We start from the raw sequence: 27925 nt of genomic DNA, 5'->3' as shown, positions 1-27925 counted from the left end.
TTCTGCCTCAAGAAGCCTTTCAGGGAGTAATTGCTCAAAGGGTCCCTCCTCCAAGATCTCTATCCCACTCCTAGTTGGAAAAGAAGATCTAGATTTTCTTTTGCATAAGATTTGATTTCTTTCCCCATCTTCCATCCTCTTCCTCTTCCTCTCCTTCTATCACCTTCTGTTCTATCACAATTCACTCTGTTCTCTGTTCAAAATGAGAAGAATGTAGCTCTAGGTGATTCATCATTCAGTAACTTCTTTTCCCCTTTCAGGAAGTTAATAGTTCCCTTTTTGCTCTTCTCCTAAGTCAAGTTAGGGCCAAGCTGTCACTGCTACACTAGCCAATAGAGGAAGAAGTGGTTTTAGATGGTGGCAGGCTTTGATCATCTGCCAAAGACACCCAGGGGTATTGCAATTTTTTATTTGAAAGTGGATCAATCATGATATTAGGAACTCACCTCTTGTTTTAAATAGCAATACTCACAACTCACATTTCTATAATACTTTACTTGTTTCAAAGCCATTTCCTCATTACAAATCTTCAAGATAAGCAACATAAATATTATTTTTCTTATTTTAAAATAAGCAAAATGGGGCTCAGGAGAGAGAATGACTAACCTAGAGTACACTGCTGGCAAAGAATAGAACTGGGATCCTGTCCCAACTCTCCTGACAACTTTAACATTCTTTCTACCACACCACACTGCCTACTGAGAACCACCAAGGTTGCCATCATTCTGTGAGGTCTTAAAAGACCTGTAAAACATGCTTCATAAAAACATGACTCCCTTTGACTATAAGCTCCTTGAGGGCAGGGATTATTTTGTGTTTTTTTCTTTGTGCCCTTGGCCCACTCCTGCATTTGGGATCTTACCTCTAATATTGTAGGTGCTTAATAAATATTTTCAGATTGGTTTGATTTAGTAAACAAAACAAATATAAAGATTATTGACCCTAAAAGTCAGTCCACTCCAGGTTCTAGACCACTGGCAAAACTGTAGGCCGAACTAATAGAAGTTTTTTTCTTCTGTGACCCTCAGTTTCTCCCTATATAGTGTGAAGGGTAAATGCTTCCAAATTCTAGGACCATGGTTCTCAATAATTTTTTTGTTCATGGCTGTAAAGATTAAAATTTATGGCAGGTAGAAATTAGTTTCTCTCTGCAAGGAATATTTTTTTAGAGGTTTATTAAAAGTTAAAGATTAAAGAAAATACAGAATGAGAAAAAACACGTGCCTAGGCCAGAGGCCTAGACAAGATAACCTACATTATAGAAAGAGCCATGTCTGCCCCAAAACGGAAGTCCCAGCACCCTCAAAAGCCTTTGTAATCAGCTTAAATACCTTCTCGATCTCACCCACCTCAGAATTCCCTGGGATTACAAAGCATTTTGGGGAAGTGGAGCAAGGGCTTGTGGGGATTGAAGACCAGAGTTCAAATCTCAATTTTACATTTCTCCATTTTATCCTCTGGGAAGAAGTCCTTCCCCAAAGGATCATAAAAACATAATCAATTTAAGGATTACAATAATTTGAGGATAAGAAAAAAAAATAATTGCTGGATGCATTGACAGAAAGCCAGTTAGGGGGCAGTCCCCTTTGGCATGAGAGTATACATACAAATAAATGTTAAATCAACCATACCCAAAGTTCATTTTTGTGCAGCTTGTGGTCTGGAGGCTTCTTCATGGTGGCTTCTCCAATAGTTCAGTTCTGGATTCAGAGAGGTAGCATCTTCTTTACCTAAAATTCTTCTCAAAAGGAATTTAAACTTTGCAATTTAAATAATAATATTTTTTTACATTTCCCCTGTTAAGAAGGTGATTGACAAATACAGAATCACTTAAGGATGCGTGGCTGAGGTATGAGGTATATGAATCAATTGTCAAGAGAAATTAAAAAGATATCAGAAAAATCAAAAAGAAAAGAAAAAAATTTCTGGATGAAAATATAGACTATCAACGTCTTATGTGTAAAAATTCCAAGTAAAAGAAAAATAAATCTATAACAGGTCCTTCAATCAGGGCCCAATCAAAATGATCTAGCAATGATGCATTTACCCACTCAATAGCCAGGACTACAGAAAGTTACCACACTATGAGAGACAGAAAAGAAAGGGACCAGATTATAGAAGCCAAGTAGGAGCCAAGTTTTGGGGATACTCATCTGTGAGTATCTTCAGGGTGAGTGTGGACACAAGGAAAGCCTATGTCTAGCAATGATAAACACAGTAACCTCGAGTCTTCACACTAGGTTCAAGACCTTTGTATTGGCCTAGAAGTGCATCAATCCATCCTGGATTGGCTTTTCTTTGGCTCTGTGCAATGGCTCTTGTCCTGGAATCAGACAGAATCATTAAGCAAAGTCCCATAATTTTTAAAAATAATTAGTGGCATCGTTTTTATAGTCACAAGCCTTTTGGGGCATGCATTAGCAAATGTATCTTAAACTTAAAAATCAAAAGGTTAAAGAAATCTTAATGCTGGTGACATGTGCTTCAAATATAAAATAGGAGAGGGGAAAAAAACACTGAAATAGTATATTGCACATGCAAGAAAAATATAATAATAAAAGAGCTTTTAAAAATTAAAAATATATAGCTTATAATCATTGATACTCTGTGTCAGCTAAGAAAATATAAAATGCAAGACTTTCTCACCAAAAATGAGATCCATTTCCTCTTGATATCTGGCTATGATCACTGTGAGTAGAAGGCAAATGAATTGAACAAGGTTAACAATTTTTTCATTTTTAAAAATACAGTAGTACAAATATGTAGATATCAATATCCCCAAAATTCTCAATAGCCCAATTAATTACAATAGCAAACAAACACACTTTCATATTTCACATAAGTTGCTGTATGGCATTTTTTAAAACCTATGAATTGATGGATATTTGTCACAGGTTTTTACAATCATAGCAATCTTTCAACCTTGGTATTTAAACATATTTTTCAAACAAAGTAAAACTCATCTTGGGTTAAGAACATAATCAAGAAATCTATATATCATTCTGGTAGAAGTAAAATAGTGAGCTGAAGAGTATAAATAAAGGGATGCTCCTTTTTTGGAGGCTTATAGGGGTACAAATGCCCTGAGATTAACTGCCCAAGTTCCATTCACATATTTAGTAATGCAGGAAGGTTGGGGGTTATAAAATGTATTTCACTACAGCTACTAGAATGGGCCTTACCTCGTGGTAGGGACAGGCAAAAATGACCAGAGATTGTTAAAAAAAAATTACAAACATCACATTTAAAAAACCCTTAAAATCAGTTGAGATATTTAGCACATTAATTTTCCAAAGGTTGTTCTACAATTATATCCAGTTCTGAAGTCCATCTATCCTCTAGCAAAAATAGAAAAAAGCTTTTTTTTTTTTAATATGGGATTAATTCAATAATATATTTAGCACAGTTATAGGGGAAAAACAACAGAATTTTTAAAACTAAGTACAGTCAAAATAAATTCAATCAACCTTCAGTGTAACATAATAATATTCAATCCAGTAATATATGAACTTAAAATCACAAAGTTATATCTTAAAACAATCAGGAAAAATGCAATAGAGATACAGAGATTTTTTATAAACCATTGGAGTCTGAAATGCCTTAGAATATAGCCTTTAGTTTCTTCAAAGTTCCTTGTGTGGGTTTTTTTTAATTATTAATTATCCATTTAAATGCCTATTGTCCGAAGGCAGAGTGGTAAGGGCTAAGCAATGGGGTCTGAATGATCTGCTCGGGGCCCCACAGCTGGGGAGTATCTGAGGCCAGATTTTAACCCAGGACTGCATGTCTTTATGTCTGGCTCTCAGTACGTTGAGCCACCCAGCTGCCCCTCCAAAGTTGAATCTTTGGACTGGGTCTCCTCCCTGACAGGCAGGTGAAGTCAATGAAATTACCAGAAGAGTCAAAAGGTATCCTTTTAAACAGCCCATTGCTTTTTAAGTTTCTGTTTGAAAAGTCTGTTTCTTCTCTCTCCCCTGATATGAACCCCTTGTGGTCAATACCCCCATCCACGTGGAAGCTTAGCCTAAGGGAAAATTACCCGTTCTCCTTTCCCTCTCTTCTCTCCCCTCCGACCACATGGCCAATACTGTTACCAGCTGGTCTCAATGAGTCCTGAGCGATCTGCTCCAAGGATCTGGGTGATGAGCCGTCTAGGTCAGAGGCCAGATGGGTGAGAGACAGACCGCCAGGGTGGGTAGGGCCGGGAGCCGGAGCGCAGACAGGTAGGGCCGGGAGCCAGAGCACAGACAGGTAGGGCTGGGAGCTCGGGCACCAGGTGAGAGGCCAGGAGCAGAAGCAGGAGCTGGAGAGGCCGCAGGCAGGAGCTGATCAAGATGGTTTTCTAAAGAGCATCTTGGAGAAACATGGCTTTAAAAAAATCATTATCTAGGCTAAAAAATTTGAGAAGTTCTCATCCCTTCGTGGTTGCCATCTGTAAAGATTAAAATTTAGGAATATGGGGAGAGACTATGGCAGGTAGAAATTAGTTTCTCTCTGCAAGGAGTATTATATTTTTTTAGAGGTTTATTAAAAGTTAAAGATTAAAGAAAATACAGAATAAGAAAAAACACATGCCTAGGCCAGAGGCCTAGACAAGATAGCCTACATTATAGAAAGAGCCACGTCTGCCCCAAGACGAAAGTCCCAGCAACCTCAAAAGCCTTTGTAATCAGCTTAAATACCTTCTCGATCTCGCCCACCTCAGAATTCCCTGGGATTACAAAGCATTTTGGGGAAGTGGAGCAAGGGCTTGTGGGGATTGAAGTCCAGAGTTCAAATCTCAATTTTACATGGCATAATATTATTATTTTCCTTAAGTAGTTATAACACATGGACTGTCTAAGCTGACATTTTGACTGAAGAATCAAGCGATTCACACATGTGGGTGCCATTGCTAGAATGTTCCACCTACTGAAACTAAAGTGCCACAACATACTCTTTGGGAACCCCTGTTTCAGGCGGTATTGGTTTTACTGAAACAATAGGCAAGAATAAAAACTTGTTTATATCTTAGTTTTAACTGGGAAGAGAAAGACTATAAGTGCTGTATCAGAAGAGAAGATGATCAATGAACATTGAGGGTATCAAGGAAGGGTTCCTAGAAGAGGTGTAGCTAGAGAGTAGATCCTTGAAAGATGGGTAGGTTATGTCTAAATGGAGGGAACTGGATATGGACATCTTTGTTTTAAAGCACATAATTTCATTAAATTCAGCAAACATTTGTTTGATACCTACAAGAGTCTCGCTAGCATGATACTAGGTGATAGGGTTGATACTGAGCCTAGATAAATGTGGTCCTTGCCCTCATAGAACTCACAGTCTCTCAGGGACATTTTACAGAAGAACAAAGAGGGAATTTCCCTTAAGCACACAATATTCTATGTGGTCACTCTCTGAAAAGATTAGCTTATGAAATATGAGGAATCTCCAACCCCTAGCCTCCACATGATTTCCATGAAAATAAATTATCAGCATTTTCTGCTGAAGAGAAAGTGAAGTTTGAAGCTCATCAGAATAACCTCATTTCACTTAAAAAGTAGGTTTATAGAATTCAGAACTGGAGAGGATTCAGATAAGTTCCTCCAAATCCTATATTTTGAAAGAAATCTGAGACTTAAGGAAACCAAATTACTTTCTCTAGGTCACACAGATAATAATAATAATAATAATTTAGCATACATATAGTGCTTTAAAGTTTACATACTGCTTTGAAGGCACTATCCCATTCATGACTTAAAAAAAAAAACCTAGTAGGTAGCATGGTGGATTCAGAGAGGCTGGACATAGGAACTGACATGGACATGATTAATAAATCAGTTGCTTTAGAAAAATATTTCCATTAATGTAGGGACAAGTAGAACTAGAGTTTCAGACATGAGAGAGGAGAGATTTAAACTCATATATGTAAAAAGACTAGAAACAGTATCTTCTGGTTCACACACCAAAACCACCACAATTTGACTATTGATCTAGGGCCATCTGACCCTGGTTTTAAACACTCATCATGGGCTAAATAGATAAATGACGGGAGATATGTGTATCCTATGAGTTGAAATAAGAATCCATGGGCATTTGGGGCTAATGATTGCAACTCAAGTTGGAGACGAGGTTCTCTGAGAAGTCCTCCTGTGTTTGGGAAATAATTTTACATCTGCCTTCTTCTTGTCTCCCAGAGAGTGGTATATTGATTGGGAGACAATTTCCATGAAATATTATCCTCTTCACAAGTATCAGGACTCTTGAGTTAACTAGGGGTTAGGTACAGCATTAGAGGAACCATCTCATTATGGTACTTCAATCAGTAGCATCTCATAGCATTTTAGACTTAAAGCTGGGAAGGATTTGGGAAATCATCTGATCCATTCAAACCATTTTAGAGATAAGAAAACCAGAGGAGTGAGACTATTTTCCTCCAAAATAAAATGAGAACTGTGGCTTAAATTTGACTAGTGGTTCTTTAGAATTCTTTCCATTACATCAAGATGTGTAATGAATAGATTGTTGAATGAGAAAGTCCTGGATTCAGATCCAGATCCAGATACTTACTACCTCAGTGACCACAAGCAACTTATTTCATCTTAATGAACCTTAGTGCCTTCATATAGAAAATGGGAGTAATAATGCCCATAGATAATAGGATCATGTATATAAATCAATTATGTATATAAATCAATTATGTATTTGTTAATATAATATATATTTTAATATTATATTATAATTATATATTATCTAATATATTATAATAATATACCTATGATATAAGCTCTTTGCAAACTTTAGAATGTTACATATAGGATAAGTACTATTGACTACTATTTTCTCAGTTATCAAAGTCCAGATTACTATTACTGGAATTTATTCTATCATTAATTTATATCATTAATTTATTATTTTATTATTTATTGTTCTTTATGATTAGAAGAAATAATCTTGGTAATTGACAGAATTTCCATTGTTGAGTCTATTAAAAAAAAACAAATAGATGGAAAAGAGGCAGCACCCTGATGTAATACAAAAAATAGTTGCTTTGCAGTTGGAGGACTAGAGTTCCAATCACACTTTCAGCCCTGGACAATTCTTTCCCTAGACCTCAGTCTTCATTTACAGAATGAATGGATTTGGCAACATGATTTCTAAGGTTGCTTCCAGCTTTAAATCTTATGTATGATCTTTTCTTCAGGTCCATCCTGGGGGGAAGTTCTATACTTATTCCAAGTAACGTTTCCATAAGAAACTCTATTACACAGATCTATATCCACGTGCATGTGTGCACGCACACACGCCATGGAAAATGCTCCATCTGGCCCATTTTCCTAGGCCAAGGAGTGTGGATTGCTTCCTTCTTCCCTAGGTATAGGTTAACAGCTATAGATTGGCAGGAAGCCAGATCGCCTGAGGGGTGGAAATCTAACAATTCCAAATACTTGCTGTGATACTGGGAGGAGATCAGAAGTGAGAAGGCTGAACACTTTCTAAAGGAACCTCCTGCTGTAACCAGACTTGTCTGTTCCCGACCCCCTCCGACTCTGTCTTGCACTTTTTCATGCCTTGCTGCCTTTGCTCCTGCCATGCCCCACCAATTTCCTCCCCGCCTCCCTGTGTCTGAGTGCCAAGGGAAGGGATGCCTTTTAAGGACCCCAGTGCAACCAAAACGTGTAAGCGCGGCCATTTGATGGGGATCTGCTCACATGGGGAACTAGGACAGCGCACCCCTCAAAGAGCCATCCAGACCGGCGCGAAGACCGGCAGATGGAGTGCCAAACCCCAGTGATGGGTCTGGTCATCGATCGCCTCAAAAGTTCTATAGATTCTCATGTCTCTGCTCGAGTCCTCCGAGGTCTGTTTTAGCTAGCCAACAAGAACTGGCTTCCCAGAAAAAGGCAAAATTATTCCTTCCTCTTGAGGAGCTACTGAGGAGAAAAGATGCCTTCGATAATGTCCCTATAAGATATGTGCAGGGTAATTTGGAGACAACCTCGGACAGAATGCACACGGGGACCTAGGAAAGACCTCTTGGAGAATGTAATTTAGAATTTATTATTAGAATAGAATTTAAGACCTGGGGAAAGTTGGGGAAGTCCAAGGCTAGCGATGAAGAGGGGGAATGTTTCAAACTTAAGAAATAGCAAATGAAAATGCATGGAAAGGGCAGATGGAAGATCTTCATTAGTGTATTATTGAATACGTGGAAAGCAGTAAGGTGTAAGATTGGGAAGCTAGTAAGTGACCAGCTTATGAAGGACTTTAAAAGCCAAATTGAGGATTTGACATTTCAAAGGTAAAGCAGAGTATTCAAGAGATACTGTTGTTGTTCAGTCATTTTTCAGTTGTGTCCTCCTCTGTGATGCCATTCAGGGTTCTTTTCTTTTTTTTTTTTTAAAACTCTTACCCTCCATCTTAGAATCAGTACTGTATAAGGGCTAGGCAATAGGGGTTAAGTGACTTGTCCAGGGTCATACAGCTAGGAAGTGTTTGGGGCCAGATTTGAACCCAGGACCTCCCATCTCTAGGCCTGGCTCTCAATCCACTGAACCACCCAGTTGCCCCCCATTCAGGGTTTTCTCGGCAAAGATGCTGGAGTGGTTCATTTCCTTTTCCAGTTCATTTTATGTTATACATCTTTTCCAAATACATGTAGATAGGATTTTAATCATTGTTTTCTATTTGTGATCCATATTGACCCCCTTCCTCCTACCCTTCCCCTCTCCTTAAGACAGCAGATGATATGATATGGGTTATACATTACTATTGTGCAACACATATTTCCATGTTTCTCATATTGTGGAAGACATATATTGCAAAAAATCCATGAAGGAAATTAAGTGAAAATAGTATGGTTCCAATCTAAATCCTGGCTCCATCAAGTCCTCCTATGATAGTAGCTTTTTCTACAGTTCATTTAATGGATGAGGAAACTGAGGCAAACAGGATTAAGTGACTTTTCCAGGGTCATGCTGTTGTTAGGTCAGATTTGATCTCAGGAAGCAGACCTGGAACTCTTTCCACTGCTTCACCTAACTGCCCTTTTATCTATTTACTTATTCAAGAGGTACTGGAATTTATTTAGTGGGGAAGTGAAATGGTCAGAACTGTTCTCTAAGAAGATTTATTTTGTTAGCCAATGAACTGGAGTAGGGGGAAACTTGAGGCAGAGAACCAACCAGAAAGCTGCTGTAATTGTTCAAGCAAAAAGTGATAAGATCCTGTATTGAGGAGGTGGCTGGGTCAGAGGATAGAACAGGGAGAGCGTGAGAGATATTATGAAGGTGGAATCATCCAGACTTGCCAGTGGACTGGATCTGGGAGAAGACTGAGAAAGACTGAGGAGTCAATGAATGACAGCTAGCTTTTGAGCTTGGGAAGATGATGATCAGATTTCACTTTCTCTGGGAAGCTTTCTCACTTCATATCCATCTCCTGGAATCCCTGATTTCCTTCAAACTGAGCTCAAATATTATATAATAAATGAAGCCTTTCCTGGTTATCCCCTCCCCACTCTTCACCTAAGAGATTAAAATGGTTTGTTTGCTTTAGGTAGTAAGTAGCAGAGTCAAGATTTTAATCAGTCATTTTTCTTTTAAACCCTTCCTGCTTTTTGATTCTAAGGCAGGAGAGTGGTAAGGGCTAGGCAATGAGGGGTAAGTGACTTCCCCACGGTCACACAGCTAGGAAATATCTGAGACCAGATTTGCCAGAGTCTTTTAAGTCAATGTCCATTATTTCTTCTTGTGTCTTTTATGCATTTTTAATACTATTACTACTAAGAACAATAATAGCAGCAGTGGCGTTATGTTTATAGAATACTTTTTTGTAGTACCATAGTTTCCTCTCTTTCCTCACAATAATTTTCTGAGGTTGGAAATGCAAGTAGTATTATCTTCTTTTCTGAAAAATGAAGTTGATGCTCATCGAGGTTGTCACTTACTAAATGATACTTAAGTGGCAGAGGCAATACATATCACATTTTTCTATAATATCAAATCCTAGAATCATGACCTTAGAAAATAATATTCCAGCCTAAAGGAGTCCAATCTCAACAATCAATCTTCCAATCTTCACCTAAAAATCTTCAGTGATGAGGACCCCTCTCTCTCTCTAAGGCAGCCCATTCCACTTTTGCACAGCTCCAATTGTTATTTTTTTCACCCTTCTACTGGGCTCAAATCTACCTTTCAGAAACTTCTATCCATTTCTCCTAGTTCCAAACCCTCAGTCCTGACAGAACAAAAATTATCTCTTTTCCATGTGACAGCTCTTCAAAGACAGCTTTGATCTCTCCCCTAAATGTTGTTTTCTTCAGGCTAAACATCCCTTCTTCTGTCAACCAACTCTCATATGGCATGATCTCAGTTTCTTTCACTGTCCTGATTTCCCTCCTCTGGCCCTTCTCCAGCTTATCTCGGCATGGAATCTAATACTCAAGATCGATGTGACCAGGGCAGAGATGTATAGCACTGGGCTCAATAAATATTTCATGATTGGTTTGCTTTTTTCCTATTTCATCTGTTACTCTCAGCTTCTCCCCCAGAGACATCCCAAATTATAATAGAAATTCACTCCCATTCTGTTTGTCTCAGACACCCAAGAAAGTAGATAGAATGATAGAATTTTAACTGCATCAGGGCACTTCCCAGATGCTCATGGTACTGAACCAAAGGAGCCATCCCTCAACAGGCTCTCAAATTCAGTTACACATTTAATGATATTTACTAAGTGCTTCCTTTAATCAATCAACCAACTTATTAAGCATCTACTATATGCCAGATATTATGCTTGGTGCTGAGGATGCAAATATAAAAAATGAAATGATCCCAAATTGAAATAATAATAATAATGACTTACATTTACATAGCATATTAAGACTCACAAAACTCTTTTAATAAATTAATTCATTTTATCCTCACATCAACCCTGTGAGGAAGGTGCTATAATTACTCCCATTTTACAGCTTAGGAAATTGAAGTTTGAAATGGTTAAGTGATTTTTCACATTTCTAAAAAGGATGGGAAGTAGAATTTAGGATTCTAATTCAAGTCCAACACTGTATCCAAGAGTCAGCAGCTAAGTGACTCAGTGGATCAAATATTGGTCTTGGAATCAAGAATTCTGGAATTCAAATCCTGTCTTGGATTCTTCCTAGCTATGTGATACTGGTCAAGTCACTTAATCCCTTCTGTGTCTGTTTCATCATCTATAAAATAGGGATGATAATAACACCTACTTCAGAAGGTCGTTGTAAGGATCAAATGAGTTCATAGAGATAAAGCAAAACTTATAGCACTGTCTACATGCTAGCCATCATTAACACCATCATTATTATCCAAGTCTAGACACAACTATGTGCCAGGCACTGGACATTTGAAGACAAAATAGTTCTATTGCACGAGTAATAGCATGTTCACAAATAAGTTGAGATGGAGGACCCTAACAATTAAAAATGGGAAAGATTTTTCTATAGGAGGGGTGCTTATTTATCCTCTGGAATGGTTTACTATGGACTTAATATTTGACTCTCCTTGAAGGAATGGGCACAGTGTGTCCATTAGTACAGAGTGGGCAGCAAGAGCAGGTCTCTTGGGGCAGTGCTAAAGCACAGATTAGGATGGTGAAGGGCCTTCATTTTCAAGAAAAGGCCATTATCTTAGCAATAGCAATTTCATCCATTGGGTGGCTACCCACACTTGTGCTAACAGAATCTCTCCTCTCTCACCTGCCCCAGGGACTACTTTATCAGCTGCCCCATTATTGACATGGCTAGTCACTGGGCAAGGGCAACCCGAGGGAATGTCTACATGTACTACGTGCCTGAAACCTACGCTCAGAACAGGTAAGGTGGCCATAGGACCAGAAATAGCTGGTCTTATGGGAGAATGTATTTGTTGTCACCTGGATGATCCAGATCCTTTTTGCTTTTTATAAAATTAGCCCTTTTGATTTTAGGAATCTGTAACTTTATAAGCATGTCTCCACTGCAAGAGATCATAATCTTTCCTTGACTTAGTAAGTGTTCTTTGACCCTTCAGTCAACCTCACGATCTCTCCAAACTCAGAAGGTTGGTCCTCAACTCACCCACATCAAGTCTATTGGTGTACCATTCAAATTTGACAAGAGCAGCCAACATTTAATAGCCATTTTCATTGAGAAAGAGCTTTAAGGTTTGTGAAACACTTTACAGTGATCTTATTTGCTCCTCACAACCCTAGGAAATAAGTTCCAGTACAATCTCCACTTTACAGATAAGGAAACTGAGATAGACAGAGGTTGACTGATTTGTCAAGACTCTCAAAGATAGTAAGTGTCTGAGGCTGGATTTGAACTCCTGACTCCAGGTCCACAGCTGCCATGTGAAATCTTTTGGAAGAGTCTTTAAAATTCAATGCCACAATGAGGAATCTGCAAGTCAGAGTCAAAAATCATTTGAACCCAGAGCCTCTGACTGCAAATCTAAGAGTAGGAATTTATAGTCCTTGGGGTGGAGGAAAGAAATTAAGAGTGGGGAGAGAAGAATCAGGAGGGGACAGCTCCATCATATTCCCAAATGTTTATAATATGAGAGAACAGCGAGTCTCAAAGCATGTGTCCCATATACTAGTGTTTTAACATTACATGCCAGTAATTCTGTGGAATTTATCTGTGTGATCATAGGTACAGATGGAAGTTTTCCCCTCTTTTTGAGACTTTAACTTATAATCACAAATGTCTCCTGACATTCCCCTTAGCAAAGAATAACTTGTTTTGTGGGCATATTTGAAAACCAAGGTAGAGAATGATGGGAGTAAAGGAGAGTGCAAGACACCATGCTCTAGGCAAATGTGAAAAAGGAAAAATCTCTCTAACTGAAGGGGTGGAAGAAGGCTTCAGGGAAGAAGTCTCTGAGCTGAGCCTTAAAGGAAAAGTAAGGTTTCAAAGGGCAAGACTAAGAAAGGAGGATACGTGATTAGTGTCATTACAAGAATATCTTGTAATTAAGGAAACTGAGGCCAAAGAAGAGTAAGATTCCCTCAAGGTCACACAGCTCAGGAGAAGCTGAGCAAGAATTTGAACTTGGGTGTTTTCATGCTAAATCCAGAGACTGTTTCGCAGTACAACTCAGGACTTCTAAGAACAGGAGCCTAGCCAGATGGTCAGATGCATGGTTCATTCAGCCCACTAGTCTGTTTCTGATGTTTGTATCAAGGGACATGGTGTGGTTGGGCATTTTCCTTAGTGATAGTCTTCTACCAAGTTTAGCAGCTTTAAGCAGGAAGTAATTCAGCCTCACAAACCCAAGCTATTTTCTCCTTGGAGAAAAAAAAACAACAAAAAAAAAAACCTTCTACCCTGGTCCTAGTTTCCCATAAGCCCCTTCCCCATCTGTCATCCATGAAATGCTCAAGGCCTCTTTTGAAGTGTTTCTATGTTTGATCTGCCCCATATCTTGGGGATTACAAGTTGACCAAGGGAAGGGAAGGGATTTAAGCAGTTGGTGCAAAAACTCTAGGCAAAAAAAAAAGCATGAGGGATATATTGGGGAGAGGAAGGAGAAAAAAACATCTGTTTTAGGCTAGAGGATGAAAGAAACCTGCATCAGCCTGTGGTTGGTTGAACATGTGGTCAGAAATACCAAGGATGGGGAGAGGTGTCCAGAAATATCTCCCCTCTGGAAGCAGGAGTTATGGTGACTTTTGTTGTTGTGTAGGGAATAGTCACATAATTCCAGCACCAGCTCTTTAATTTGGGGCCCCAAGCCCCTTATATAAATAGAAGATTCAGGGTATTCAATGCCTTCCTTTTTTGGCTAGAGGACACCACCAGCTGGGTCCTCCAGGCCAGGGAGTCTGCAGTAAGGTGGGGAAACCAGCTCAGTCCAGTTTTGTTGGGTCAAGGTCAGATGTTCTGAGAAAAATCCAGTGTCAATAAAATCATACAAAAATCATCATCCATAGCATCACCCAGTGAACCCATATCAACTAGGTTGCATAATGGATAAAGGATTTCTTTTGAAACCCTCGCCTTCCATATTAAAATCAATGCTGCATATTGGTTCCAAGACAGAAGAGTGGCAAGGGCTAGTCAATGGGTGTTAAGTGACTTGCCCAGGGTCACTCAGCTAGGAAGTGTCTGAGACCACATTTGAAGTCAAGACCTCCCTCCTATCTCTAGGCCTGGAGCTCAATTCACTGAGCTACCCAGCTGCCCCCAGGATAAAGTGTTGAATTTGAGAGCCAAGGAACCCAGATTTTAAATCCTGCCTCAGACAATTACAAGCTGTGTGACCCTGGGCCAGCCAAGTCAATTAGCATTTATGAAATCCTTATTATATGCTGTGGAGACACAATAAAGGACAAAAGCAATCCTTGTCCTCAAGGAACTCACATTCTATTAGGGAGATGACATAAAAATAGATACAAGAAATTATATACAGGAAAACATGAAGGAGATCTCAAAGCAAAGACCAGGTATGGAGGGGAACTGGGAAAGAAAGGCCTCTTACAGAAAGTCTCAAGCTGGGGCTCACAGGAAAACCATAGAAGCCAACATGCAGAGATGAGGAGTAAGAAAATTCCAGGCATGGGGAACAGTGCGTGAAAATTCAGAGCAGGGAGCTGGAGTGTAGTGTGCAGGCAGCGTCACTGGGACAAGGAGCGCATGAAGGGAATCCCAGTGAGACTGACAAGGGGAGAAGGGGCCAGGCTGTTAAGGGCTTTGGACTCCAAACAGGAGAAATGGGAAAGTTTGGAAGCAGGGAGGATTCGGGAGAAGAGATAATGAGGTTTTTATTGTAATCCAGCTGAATTTAAGATATATACAGGACATTCCATTTGAGATGTCCAATAGACAGTTGAAAAGTGTAAAAATGGAGACAGGAGAAAGGTCTGGTTAAATAAATCTTACAGTTATCTGCCTGAGATGATCATGGAATCCAGGGGAGCTGATGAAATCAGCCAGCATAATAATAAAAATGAAAAGAAGAGGGTCTGAGAGAGAGACTTGGGGGACACCCCAAGTTATTGAGCAAGACCTGGATAAATATTCAGCATGGGAGACTGAGGAGTGGTCAGACAAGTAGGAGGAGAAGCAGGAACACCTAGAAAAGAGAAATTTCAGAAGAAGAGGATGGCTGACAGTATCTAAGGCTGCAGGAAGGTCCAGAAGAATAAGGCTTGAGGAAAAGATGGTTGATAACTTTGGAGGGAGAAGTTTCAGTTGAATGATGAAGTAGGAAGCCAAACCACAGAGAGTTTAGAAGAGGGAGAGGAGAATCCAGTGAAGGCTTGGATTATAGAAGGCTTTCTCAATGAGATTTGCCATGAACAAGAAGAGAGTTTTTGAAGGATGAGTAGCTATGGGTGTATTAGTAAACAGCAGAGAAAGCCAATAAACAGAGAGATTGAAGATTAGTTAGAAAGTAGGAATAAAGAGGGAGCAGCTAAGTGGCTGAGTGTATTGAGAGCTAAGCCTTGAGATAGACAATTTTGAGTTCAAATATTCCCTCAGATACCTCCTAGTTGTGTCACCCTGGGCAAGTCACTTAGCTCCCATTGCCTAGTCCCTACTGTTCTTCTGCCTTGGAATCAATATACACTATTGATTCCAAGACAGAAGCTGAGGGTTTGTTTTTGTTTGTTTAAACCCTTACCTTACCTTTCGTGTTGGAGTCAATGCTGTGTATTGGCTCCAAGGCAGAAGAGTGATAAGGGCTAGGCAATGGGGGTCAAGTGACTTGCCCAGGGTCACACAGCTGGGAAGTGTCTGAGGCCAGATTTGAACCTAGGACTGTCTCTAGGCCTGACTCTCAATCTACTGAGCTACCCAGCTGCCCCCCTTTAAAAAAAAAAAAAGAAAGTAGGGATAGTAGAGAGTAAAATATTCTAGAGAATATGGGATCACTTATGCACATAGATGAGTTGGCCCTGACTAGGAGAAGGGCCATCACTTCATTTGAGACAGAGAAAAAGGGGGAGAGGATTTGGAAAAAATATATATGTTATATAATATGAGAAGGAATAGAGAAAGGGGGGTTCTTAGCAAATGGTCTCAATTTTTTCAGTGTAGAATGGGGCAAGATTCTGAGCTGAGAGGGACTTTCAACTCCAGATAGATAAGAGGGAAGAGAAAAGAGGGAAGAAAGTGTCATGGGTGGGTTGAAGAGAGATGAAAATGTTGGGGGAAAGTCAATGCATTAGGTAGATTAGTGAATTGTTTAGAAAAAATGAAAAAAAAAGATTGCTTTGCCGCAGTGAGAGCCTAATTACGATCATGTAACACACATTTGTAGTGGACAGTCTTCGTGGTTTTGTGATTTTTCTCAGTTCTCCAGTTACAGGTGAAGGCAGCTGATGGTGGGATTAATCTAAGGATGAGCACAGCAAGGCAGATCAGGATAAGGGAGGGATAGGATTCAGGGGTAAGAAGCTGACATTTAGAGGACAGTGTGGAGTTAAATGTTCAACAAAGGGATGAATTGTGGAAGGAAGGAAAATATAGCAAGGGCAGAGGAGATGGCCTGGGAAAGAGCTAATGAGTAAAGGGACCACAAGTCCCAAGGAAGACAAAGAACGGGATAAGGGGTCAGGAGGCAATCAAAAATATAGAATGTTAAAGGACTATGAGATAAAGGAATTTCAGAAGTCATGAACTTGGAAATGGAATACTTGGTGGGTAATAGCAGGAATGAGGATATGATCAAGGCTCTTAACCTCTCTCAGCCTCAATTTCTTCACTTGTGAAAGAGATAACAGCACTACTACCTCCCACAGAGGGATGTTGTGCACATATAAGGAAATAGCATGTAACACATTTTGTAAACTTTAATGTGCTATATAAATGCCAACTTTTATTATTTTTAAAAATGATTTCTTGCCCCAAGTAATTTGTATACCATTTGAAGTAATTTTAAATGAATTAGATTATGTTTTTTAATCAGTATCTATATTTTGCCATTTTTATCCCTAGCATTAATGTTGTTTAGTCACTTCTGATTTTTTTGTGACCCATTTGCGATTTTCTTGGCAAAGATATTGGAATGGTTTGCCATTTTCTTCTTCACCTCATTTTATAAATGAGAAAACTGAGGCAAATAAGGTTAAATGACTGACCCTGGGTCATAAGTAGTGTCTGAACTCAGAAGAGGAGTCAAGATTCTTATTTCTAAGCCTGGTGCTCTATCCACTGTGCCACATGCCACATGCTTAGTTAGCATGGTCCCTGACTTAATAAATGTTTATTAATTGATTGATCATTTACAATGGGCAGTGATTTTGCTTCTCCTAGTCAGTTTCCTTTTCTAGGAAATGGAGGTAATGATAAGGACTCTTTCAGCTCCAGACTGAGATCTAAAATGTTAGACCTCATAAACTAAAAATATAAATTCCATAGAATAGGTAATAAGAGGAATAATCTCAAAGTATAGGTAATAAAGGAATAATCTCATAGTATAAGTAATAGAGGAATAATCCCATAGAAAAGAAAATAGAGAAATAATCTCATAGAATAGACAATAGAGGAAAAGCCCCATAGTAATAAAGGAATAATCCCATAGTATAGGTAAGAGAGAAAAAGGTGATTCAAAAAGTACAGAGTTTCTGGGAATGGAGGAGAAGAGGGCAGAGTATGGTTGGGCTTTCAATGTGCTCTTTTGCAGTCTTCTCCGCATCTTGTAAATCAAGGGCCTCAGAGGGAAAGTGTCTGAAGCAGGCACATTAATGACACCTAGGGAACAGCCAGAAATGAGGTCCAATACCAGGCTGTGTCAGATTCCAGGAAAGCCATTAAGCAATTGGAGATTGTCAAAACTGCCATCCAAGTCCATGTGAGTCAGAACAGAGAGTCACAGTGAGAGGAAACAGGCGGAGGTATGGTGCTAGTTTTCTGAGTCATAATAGAGACTTAGTTATAGAATTATTATTTTTAAAACTTCTCTCTGCCCAACAGAGATCTCAACATCTTCAGACCTCAAGAGATGGTCTGTGGAACATCTAGGTAGCTGAGTGGGGAGAGAGAGAGCCAAGCCTAGAGATGGAAGATCCTGGGTTCAAATATGGCCTCAGACACTTCCTAGATGGATGACCCAGAGCAAGTCACTTAACCTCAATTGCCTAGTCCTTACCACTTTTCTGCTTTGAAAATGATACCTATTGTTGATTCTAAGACAGAAGGCAGAATAGAAGAGAGAGAGAGAGAGAGAGAGAGAGAGAGAGAGAGAGAGAGAGAGAGAGAGAGAGAGAACAGCATAGGTTCACATCCTAACATCCTACCTCTTACCTGTATAAATTGCATGACTATAGACAAGTCATTTAATTTCTCTGAACCTCAGTTTCCTTATCTTTAAAAAGGGAGATAACAATGCCTATAGCACACACTTCCCATGGTTGTTGGGAGAATCAAGTGATACTATATCATCACAAAATTATAGAGCCAGAAGGAACCCTGAAGGCTATCTTGTCCAATCCCCTCTTTCTACAAACTTCCATACATTTTGCAACATTTATATGTTAACATTTTCATTTAAGTATTTTGTAAATGTGATTCACCAAGGTTAAGTGACTTGCCCAAGGTCATACCAGTAATACAGGCCAAAGAAGGGATTTGAACCCTGGCCCTCAGGGTTCATTGGCAGGGTTCCCCAGCCAATGTTCTTTTCCCTAATAATATATGCATGGTACTTTTCAAAGCCTGAGACACTGAATAAATGCCAGGTATATCATCATCATCATCATCATCATTGCATTATCATTATGGTCAATGAAGTTTACAGAGAAATGAATGGCTATTTTACTATGAATCTTTTGTTTGGTATTTGACAAATTATTTTCCAAGTGGATAAAATAATTGTTTTTTTTTTAATAATTGAAAGTCTTGAGCTGCATGTTCATCTTTTGTAAACTCACTAAAAGTATCTTAGGACAACTCCAGTAGCAGACAGCATGATGGGGACTGGTAGGTATTTCTTCTTGTTCCCTCTTTTATGAATTTAAAAAAAAAATCTTTTACTAGGTCTTTCTGGTTTGAGAACTTATCATTCCAAGTAGTCAGGAGTTTATGTTTTCAATATGGTGACAACTACTAAAAACACATGTTTGTAAATTTCTCTGGATTAATGGTATGTTTGGGCCATGGAGGCTACAGTTGTGTCTGTGGGATGATCTCATTCCAACAGAACCTCTGTGTTGATTTCTGAAGGATATTTGTGGGATTTGTATTCATCCTAAAAGAATTTGTCATATGTTAATCTAGGATGGACAGTGAGCCCCCCCAAATAATGATTTTTGTTGTTGCTCTTATCATCATTATTATCACTGCTTGGGCAGAGCAGTGACTCACTCATATGGTTAAATTACCTTGCTTGTAAGTGGGAAGGAAGTACAGGCAGTGGGACAGTGGCAGAGGGGAGATGTTAACACCACTACATGCTCAAAGAGTTTTTGCCCTTTTTACTGATGAAAATAACTTAGAGTTCTTTTGTGAGGATCTGTCCCTGAGAAAAAAGATCTGTGACAGCACCGGGGGGAGGAAAAGAAAGATGATTGTAAGGAGTTAACAAGGTTATGTAGATAAAGTGTTTTGTCAGGATCAGATATTATAATTTTAAGCTAGAAAGCACCTTAGACAGCATCTACGTCAGCCCTCTCATTTTGCAAACGAGGAACCTGAGACAGAGAGGTAAAAGGAATTACCCAATATCACCAAGGTGGTAATCCCAGCTGAAGTCTCTGATTCCAAACTCAATATGCTACACTCCTTAAATGTCATGTGTCGTTAGTGATAATAAGAATCCAGACAATGACACTATGTGCCAGGCATCATGCCAGGTTGTGGGGATCCAAAGACAATGAGGAAATATTCCCTTCTCTCATAGAACATTCCATCTCCTGGGGGCAAGAGAGATGCATCACGTAGACATATAATAAATGCCAAATGTATACTAAACAAATTCAAAGCAATTTGTTGGAGGGAAAGTGGAGACACTAGCAGCTGGGAGAACAGACAAAGGCTTCATGTAGCTGAGGGTACTTGAACTGAACACTGAAGGAAAACAGGGCTGAAGAGACAGAGATTAGAGGGAATTCATTCAAGTCACAGCAATGTGAAGTGGGAAATTGCATGTAAGGGACCGAAAGAAGATCAATTTGGCAGACTGAACAGTATATGAAGTCAAATAATGTATTATAAAGCCAAAAAATTAAGCCAGGGCTGGATTGTACAGGACTTTCAATGTTGAACAGATTCATTTTATTTGAGGTAATAGAAAGCCCCTGGAATTTGTTGAGCCTGAGAAGAAATAATCTTTAAACCTGAAGGTGCTATAGAAATGTGAATTAGAATAATAGTTACTGCTTCTTAAATAGGGTTGAGAAAAACAGCCCATTCAGCCTTCCACACAGAACTTCTCTGAGTATCCAATGAGATAATGGTTAGGGAAGAATTTGGCAATCTATAAGCCTTGTACAAATGGGGAAAAGTTTTTTTCATTCTGTTTCTTTAAGAAGGACACAGGAAAACATTTAAAATGACTAAGAAAGCAGCAATGTTTATCTTTTCTATAAATTATCCCATTTCCCTGGAATGGAGCTGTAAAAGCTACAGATGACCACTATATTTCTTCATGTTTTCCGGAGATCTTAAAATGACACATCCCAAATATTATCTTTACTCTTTCACTACATTGGCCATTTTCAAAAAAAATTAATGGTCCAAAGAAAATACTGAAGTGGCCAGACTAGCTACTCCTTCCATGTATGGTTAATAAGATCATCCAAATGAAAATTGAAGGTAAGAGGAGAGTGATGGAGCAGAAAGAGGGTTGGAGGTTTAGGATTAGAAGACGCAGATTCAGCCCTTGGCACTACTAGCACTACCTCTGTGATCCTGAGCTAGTCACTGAAGATATAATTTTCCTAGACTTAGAAAAGCATTTGATAAAAGCATTTCCAACTATTACTTAGGATAAATATTAAGAAATATAGCCTAGATAATAGATAGCATAGTTAGATGACTCCAGAACTAAATGAATAGCTGGATTCAGAAAGTAGTCACAAATGATTTGATGTCATCTTAGAAGGAAGCCTCCAATGGAATGTTCCAGGGGTCTGTTGCTGGCTCTGGCTGTGATGCCCAACATTTCTATTAGTGACTTGAATTTAGGCATAAATAATATTCTTATCCAATTTGCAAATTTGAGAGGGATAGCTAACACACTGGATGATAGAGTCAAGATCTTGACAAACTCGAACACTGGGCTGAAACTAATGAAAAGGAAACATGATAGAAATAAATGTCAAATCGTAGGTTCAAAAAATAAATTTGCACAAATATAAGATGGGAGAAATTAAATAACAATTTATTGAGGAGGAGGAGGAGGAGACTAAATGACCAAGTTAGGAAATATGGATCAGCCTCTTTTATTGTTCATTCATTGGGTTGTTATCTCATTAGGATTCAACAAGTAACTTGTCCAAGTTCACATAGGTGGTGAGTGGCAGGCTCAGGTTTCAAATCCAGATCCTCTGATTTCAACTGCAGTCTTCTTACCCCTACAGCAGATTGCCTCACATAGCTGGTAAGTGGCAGAGGCAGGATGTGTATTCTAGGCTTCCTGACTCCAAGCCAAACATTTTACCTGCAATCAGTCAATCAACTGATCATTAGATATTTATTGGTGTTACTTAGGCGTTTCAGATGTGTCAGACTCTGTGACCCAATGGACAAATTCATGGGGCTTTCTTGGCAGATACTAGAGTGATTTGCCATTTTCTTTGCCATTGAATTAAGGCAAACAGAAGTGAAGTGACTTGCTTAGGGTCACACAACTAGTAAGTGTCTGAGACCAGGTTTGAACTCAGATATTCCTGACTACAAATCTAGCACTCTATCCACTGAGCCATCTAGTTGCTTCAGGTGTTTATTAAGCACCTCTTATATGCTTAATAGGCAATATGCTAGCCACTATGGATCAAAGACAAAAATAAAACAGCCTCTGCCCTCAAGGAGCTTACTTTCTAACGTGGGAGAAAGCATACACATAAATAATTATAGATATAGGTATAAATATTGGGATAAGGAGTGAGAGAGCAGACATAGATAAGACAGATGGAAGGACAAATGGACAGATGGACAAATAGATAAATGGATGGAGAGAGAGAGAGAGAGAGAGAGAGAGAGAGAGAGAGAGAGAGAGAGAGAGAGAGAGAGAGAAATTAGCTGATAAGGGCTTCATGTAGAAGGTGTTTCTTAAGGAGCCTTATGAAGGAATCAAGAGATTCTAAGAAGGAATGATGAGATGCTCTACCATTTCTCTGTGATCCTGGAGGGCAAGGACTAGTATCTTTATTATTATTATTACTATTTGAGTTCATAGTATCTAGTACTTTGCCTTGCAAGTACTAGGTCTTTAATAACTGTTTACTGAATTGTTTAGAAAAGCAAGCATTTAATTGTATTTATTATAAGACCAGACCTCAGATCTCATTTTATTTAGTTGTACTTCTTATAGCCCTAAAGATACAAGTATTCCCAGAAGTCCCAAAGTTTAATAAAGAATCCAAAGCAGGAAATATATATTGTATCTTTGTCCAAGAATCTGTGAATACTGATTGATGGTATCTTTATGAACAAATACAGCTGATTAGAACATGGAGCTAGAAGCCAAGTTCAATAGTAATACAAGGCAATTATCTTCATGTAAAGGAGAAGAAAACAACTTTCCACTTACATAGACTGAAGTCATTTATTTCTGGTATTATCTTACCACAGAAAACAGCACAATTCAGCATGCAAGCCAGCTGTCTTGAAAATGAGTGTCTTTATTCACTTAGGATACTACGCCAAGAAGTGTGAATGGTTCTGAGCAAATCTTCCCCACTACTGGAAAATAATTCAAACCACCAACCATGAAGATGATAAGAAAGGATATTCATATACATATGAATGGCAATGCATAACAGGAAGGAAGCAAATGTCAGCTACAATTGCAGTGCCTGGCACAGTGTAAATGCTCATTAGTTGACTAATATATTTACCAAGTTGTATTTTATGATACCAAATTTCAGAAACCTGGGAAATAGAGTGAATTAGAGTGAACCACAATTTCAGTATGAGTCAGGGATGTGCTATTGAAGCCAAAAATATTCATATGATCTAGGTTTACGTTAATAGAGGTCAAGAACAAAGACACAGTGGTCCCACTGTCCAGTCTGCATCTGGAATTTTGTGGTCAGTTCTAGGCACCCCATTTTAGAAAGCTAATGGACAGAGAGGGGCTGCCATTGTAGATAGAGAATTTCAAACCATATCCATTGAATGTCCAGGGGATTTAAGCTCTGAGACAGTAAAAATTAGGAGAGATATAATAGCTGACTTTACTATTTGAAGGAATGGGTGGCAGACAAATTGAACTTATTCTGTTTGTCCCCAGGTGGCAGAATTAAGAAGAATGGTTGGGAGTAGTTTGTCTGATCATGATAGACTGTCTTGTGAATTTGACATAATAGGAAGATTGTTGGCTATGGAGTAAAAAGACCTAAATTTGAATCCTGGCTCAATAAGCTTATAAGCTGTGTGACTTCAGACAAGTCACTTGACATCTGTGGGTCTTAGTTTCCTCATCTACAAAAAGAGGGGTTGGACTAGATGTCCTCAAAGTTCCCTTCCAGCACTAAATCTATGATCTTTAAGTTCCCTTTTCATTAGATGTCTTCCAGCATGTAAGTCTTAGTGTGGCATTATGCTGTGATAGCCTAAAAGGACATTAAGATTTTTGAAACACTTTGTACTATATTGTGAATTCCTATTTCCAGTAAGGTTTAGATGCTGTAACTTCTTTTTTTTTAATTATTTAGTCAATTTAGAACATTATTCCTTGGTTACAAGAATCATATTATTTCCTGCACTCCCCTCCCCCCACCCTTCTTGTAACATACACAATTTCACTGGATATTACATGTGTCCTTGATCAGAACCTATTTCCATGTTGGTGTTTGCACTAGGATGTTCATTTAGAGTCTACATCCCAAATCATATCCCCTTGACCCATGTGATCAAGCAGTTGTTTTTCTTCTGTGTTTCTACTCCCACAGTTTTTCCTCTGAATGTGGATAATGTTTTATCTCCTAGATTCCTCTGTGTTGTTCAGGATCACTGCATTGCCACTAATGGAGAAGTCTATTACATTTGATTGTACCACAGTATATCAGTCTCTGTGTACAATGTTCTCCTGGTTCTGCTCCTCTCGCTCTGCATCACTTCCTGGAGGTCCTTCCAGTTCACCTGGAATTCCTCCAGTTCATTATTCCTTTCAGCACAATAGTATTCCATCACCAACATATACCACAATTTGTTCATCCATTCCCCAATTGAAGGGCATCCCCTCATTTTCCAATTTTTTTTTGCCACTACAAAGAGCACAGCTATGAATATTCTTGTACAAGTCTTTTTCCTTATTATCTCTTTGGGGTACAAACCCAGCAGTGCTATGACTGGATCAAAAGGTAGGCAGTCTTTTAGCACTCTTTGGGCATAGTTCCAAATTGCCCTCCAGAATGGTTGGATTAATTCACAACTCCACTAGCAATGAATTAATGTCCGACTTGCCACACCCTCTCCAGCATTCAATAGTATCCTTTGCTGTCATGTTAGCTAATCTGCTAGGTGTGAGGTGATACCTCAGAGTTGTTTTGATTTGCATCTCTCTGATTAAAAGAGATTTAGAACACTTTTTCATGTGCTTATTAATAGTTTTGATTTCTTTAACTGAAAACTGCCTATTCATGTCCCTTGCCCATTTATCAATTGGGGAATGGCTTGATTTTTTTATACAATTGATTTAGCTCTTCATAAATATGAGTAATTAGACCTTTGTCAGAGATTTTTGTTATGAAGATTGTTTCCCAATTTGTTGCTTCCCTTCTAATTTTGGTTGCATTGGTTTTGTTTGTACAAAAACTTTTTAAATTTAATATAATCAAAATTATTTCTTTTATATTTTGTGATTTTTTTTCTAGCTCTTGCTTTGTTTTAAAAGCTTTCCTTTCCCAAAGATCTGAAATGTATACTATTCTGTGTTCACCTGATTTACTTATAGTTCCTTCTTTATATTCAGGTCATTCACTCATTCTGATTTTATCTTGGTATAGGTTGTGAGATGTTGATTTAAACCTAATCTCTCCCATACTGTCTTACAATTTTCCCAGCAGTCTTTTTATCAAATATATCAAATAGTTTTTTATCAAATCCCAAAAGCTGGGATCTTTAGGCTTATCATAGACTGTCTTGTTGAGTTCACTTACCCCAAGTCTATTCCACTGTAGATGCTATAACTTCCAAGGGCCTTTCAGAGTCTTCATTTCTATAATTTAATGAATTTGCTGTCTCATCCAAGGCATACGCTCTTATATAATGATGATCTAATTGGCCAATTTCCCCATCCCTTATTTATTTATTTTAAATTTATTTCATTTTTATCGAATCCTTCTGTAAACTTATTGTCTTTTGAACTCAAAAAAGACACTTACAAAAATGATGGGTAGAAGCTGAAGAAAGGAGAAGTGGATTTCCAACTGATCTTAGAACAACTTTTCTTTTTTATTTTAGTTAATTTTAATTTTTAAATGTTTTCCATGTTTCCATGATTCATGTTCTTTCCCTCCCCTCTTTCTTTCTCCCCCCTCCCCCAGAGCTGACAAGCAATTCCACTGGGTTTTACAAATTTAGAACAACCTTTCTAACAATGGTGAGTTCCCCATTGCCAGAGGTCTTTGCATGGAAACTAGCTGACCACTTTTCAGCCATAGTACAGAGTATGGTCATATATGGTTGCTGTAGATGATGGCTGAGGTCCCTTCCAACTCGGACAATCTATAATTTCATGAACTGACTTCCAATGTAATGGTTCAGAACAAACCTTGACTGCTGGATAACAACTCAAACCACCAACCATAAAGATGATAAGAAAGAATTTTCATTATCATAGAAAGGGCAATGCAAGGAAGCTCTAGTTGTGGACCTTTTGGTGAACTAACGTATTAAATTTTCTAATAATAATGAAGTATTAAGCTCTTCAGTTAATGCTTGGTGCTATCTTCAGCATGCCACAAACACATTTTCAATTTGTTGTTATATGAAGATGTCTTTATAAGTTGTAGAGCTAGGGTTAAATCTAGATTTTTCCAAGCCTATGAAATACAGATATCCTTTCCACATTGCAACTTGTCCCATTGCAATTTTGATGTGTTTCAAGTCCTCATGAGAAATTAAATGGGAATTTTTGAGGGTTTTGCAGAAGCCACAGATAACACGTAAAGACAAGCAGATGGCAGAAAAAAAAAGTTCAGGAATTCAGAAATGCGTAATTGCCTATAACCAAATACTTAACCCAAATTTCAAAAGAAGGTCCAGTAAATATCCCATAAAAGAAAAGGAAAAAAATCAAACTTCTTCTCTGGTGCTAAGGGAGGGCTAAAAATTTTATACAGATTTTCCAGATCACAGGAGTACTGTACCCCTAATCCCTGCTATGTGAAAGGGACACCTGTACTTATACCCTATGGTTCCTGTCCAAAAGGAGCTGACCGCCTAGATAAGGAGGCAAGATTTGTACACATAACAATTAGAAAATTACATGAGTTAGAATTATGTTTTTGTTGTTTAGTTGTGTCTGATCTTTTGTGACTTTGAAGATAATATTGTTCTGGGTTTGTTTTTTTGTTTTTGTTTTTGCCATTTCCTTCTTCCTTAGATTAAGGCAAACAAAGATTAAGTGATTTGCCCAGAGTCACATGGCTAGTAAGTGTCAGAGGCCAGATCTGAACTCCTTACTCCTTACTCCTTACTTGAAGCCCAGTATTCTATTCACTGAGTCATTTTGCTGCCTCCTGAGTGAGAGTGTATTTATATGTTGGTCCAGGAGAAAAACAAGTTTGTGGGCTCAAGTAGACCAGGAGCACTGTAAGATTAAAAATTATATCCAATACTCCTAGTATTATATTTTATAACAATTTTATTAATAATAAGTTGAAGTAGAGGAAATAAAAACAGTGAAGAGAAAGAAAGGCAGAGAGAGACAGAGACAGACTCAGAGACAGAGACAGAGATAGAGACACAGAGAGAAATAACCTGACCATGGTCAGCGGGAAGAGGAGGAGAGCTGGAGAAGAAAAAAAAAAGGCAGGGTTACAGCAAACTTTTTTCACCAAAACATAGGGACACAATATGGGGACAAAAAAAGGAAAGGGATTCTGGGAAATGAAGTCCACGGGTACAAGATTCTATTTACCCAGGACTATCTAGCATAATTAGGCATTAAAATGAGTTTTACTATTCAGCACTTTCTCCAATCCCCCAAAAACTGGTCTGACAACTTCCCTTGACTATTTGCAGAGGTGGACTATGAGTGTAGAACACTGCATATACTGTTAGATTTTTTTTTTTATTATTTTGGTTAGTTTTGCTGAATATTATATATTAAAATTTTTATTTTTTAAAGAATATCATTCCCTAGGTTAGTGGAAGTTGGTAAAAGTGAAAGGATATGGTAGGAAATATAGGTGATATTTAAAAATGATTAATAAAAAATTATTTTAATAAATAGCTGAAATGACATCAGATATGACAAACAGGCTTTAAACCCTTTACAAAATCGCAGAATTAGAGGGTCAGAAGGAATGTCAGAGGTTTCAGAGGGTGATAGAATGTTAAACCTCAGGACCATCATTTCCAAACTCCTCCTGATGAGGAATTCTCTTTACAATATCCCAATGAGATGTGTTCCTCTAGACTCAGCTTAAAGAGCCCCCTCAGCATCTGGTTTCATTCTCCAATTTATCTCATTGTTCCTTCTCTTTGACCAATGCTGATTTTAACCTTACTGTTTGGAGTGATTTCCTTCCATGTTTTCTTATAAACAAACCAGCCTTTTCTTAGATAGCCTAAGAAGAGAGTGAGGCTTAAGGC

General features: G+C 38.4%; 1 protein-coding gene across 1 annotated transcript in view; it reads left to right on the top strand.

The window, feature by feature from the left end:
- The window catches only part of TG (thyroglobulin), a 384892-nt gene that overhangs the window by 342480 nt on the left and 14487 nt on the right, over window positions 1–27925 (top strand). Inside the window, exon 45 of the mRNA XM_056821020.1 lies at window positions 11720–11827. Within this exon, the coding sequence (XP_056676998.1) occupies window positions 11720–11827 (108 nt within the window). The remainder of the gene's footprint in view (window positions 1–11719; window positions 11828–27925) is intronic.

This window comes from Monodelphis domestica, chromosome 3 (genome assembly GCF_027887165.1).
Source record: "Monodelphis domestica isolate mMonDom1 chromosome 3, mMonDom1.pri, whole genome shotgun sequence".
Lineage (NCBI taxonomy): Eukaryota > Metazoa > Chordata > Mammalia > Didelphimorphia > Didelphidae > Monodelphis > Monodelphis domestica.
The sequence above is the reverse complement of the archived record's forward strand: the minus strand, read 5'-3'. Positions and strand labels throughout refer to the sequence as shown.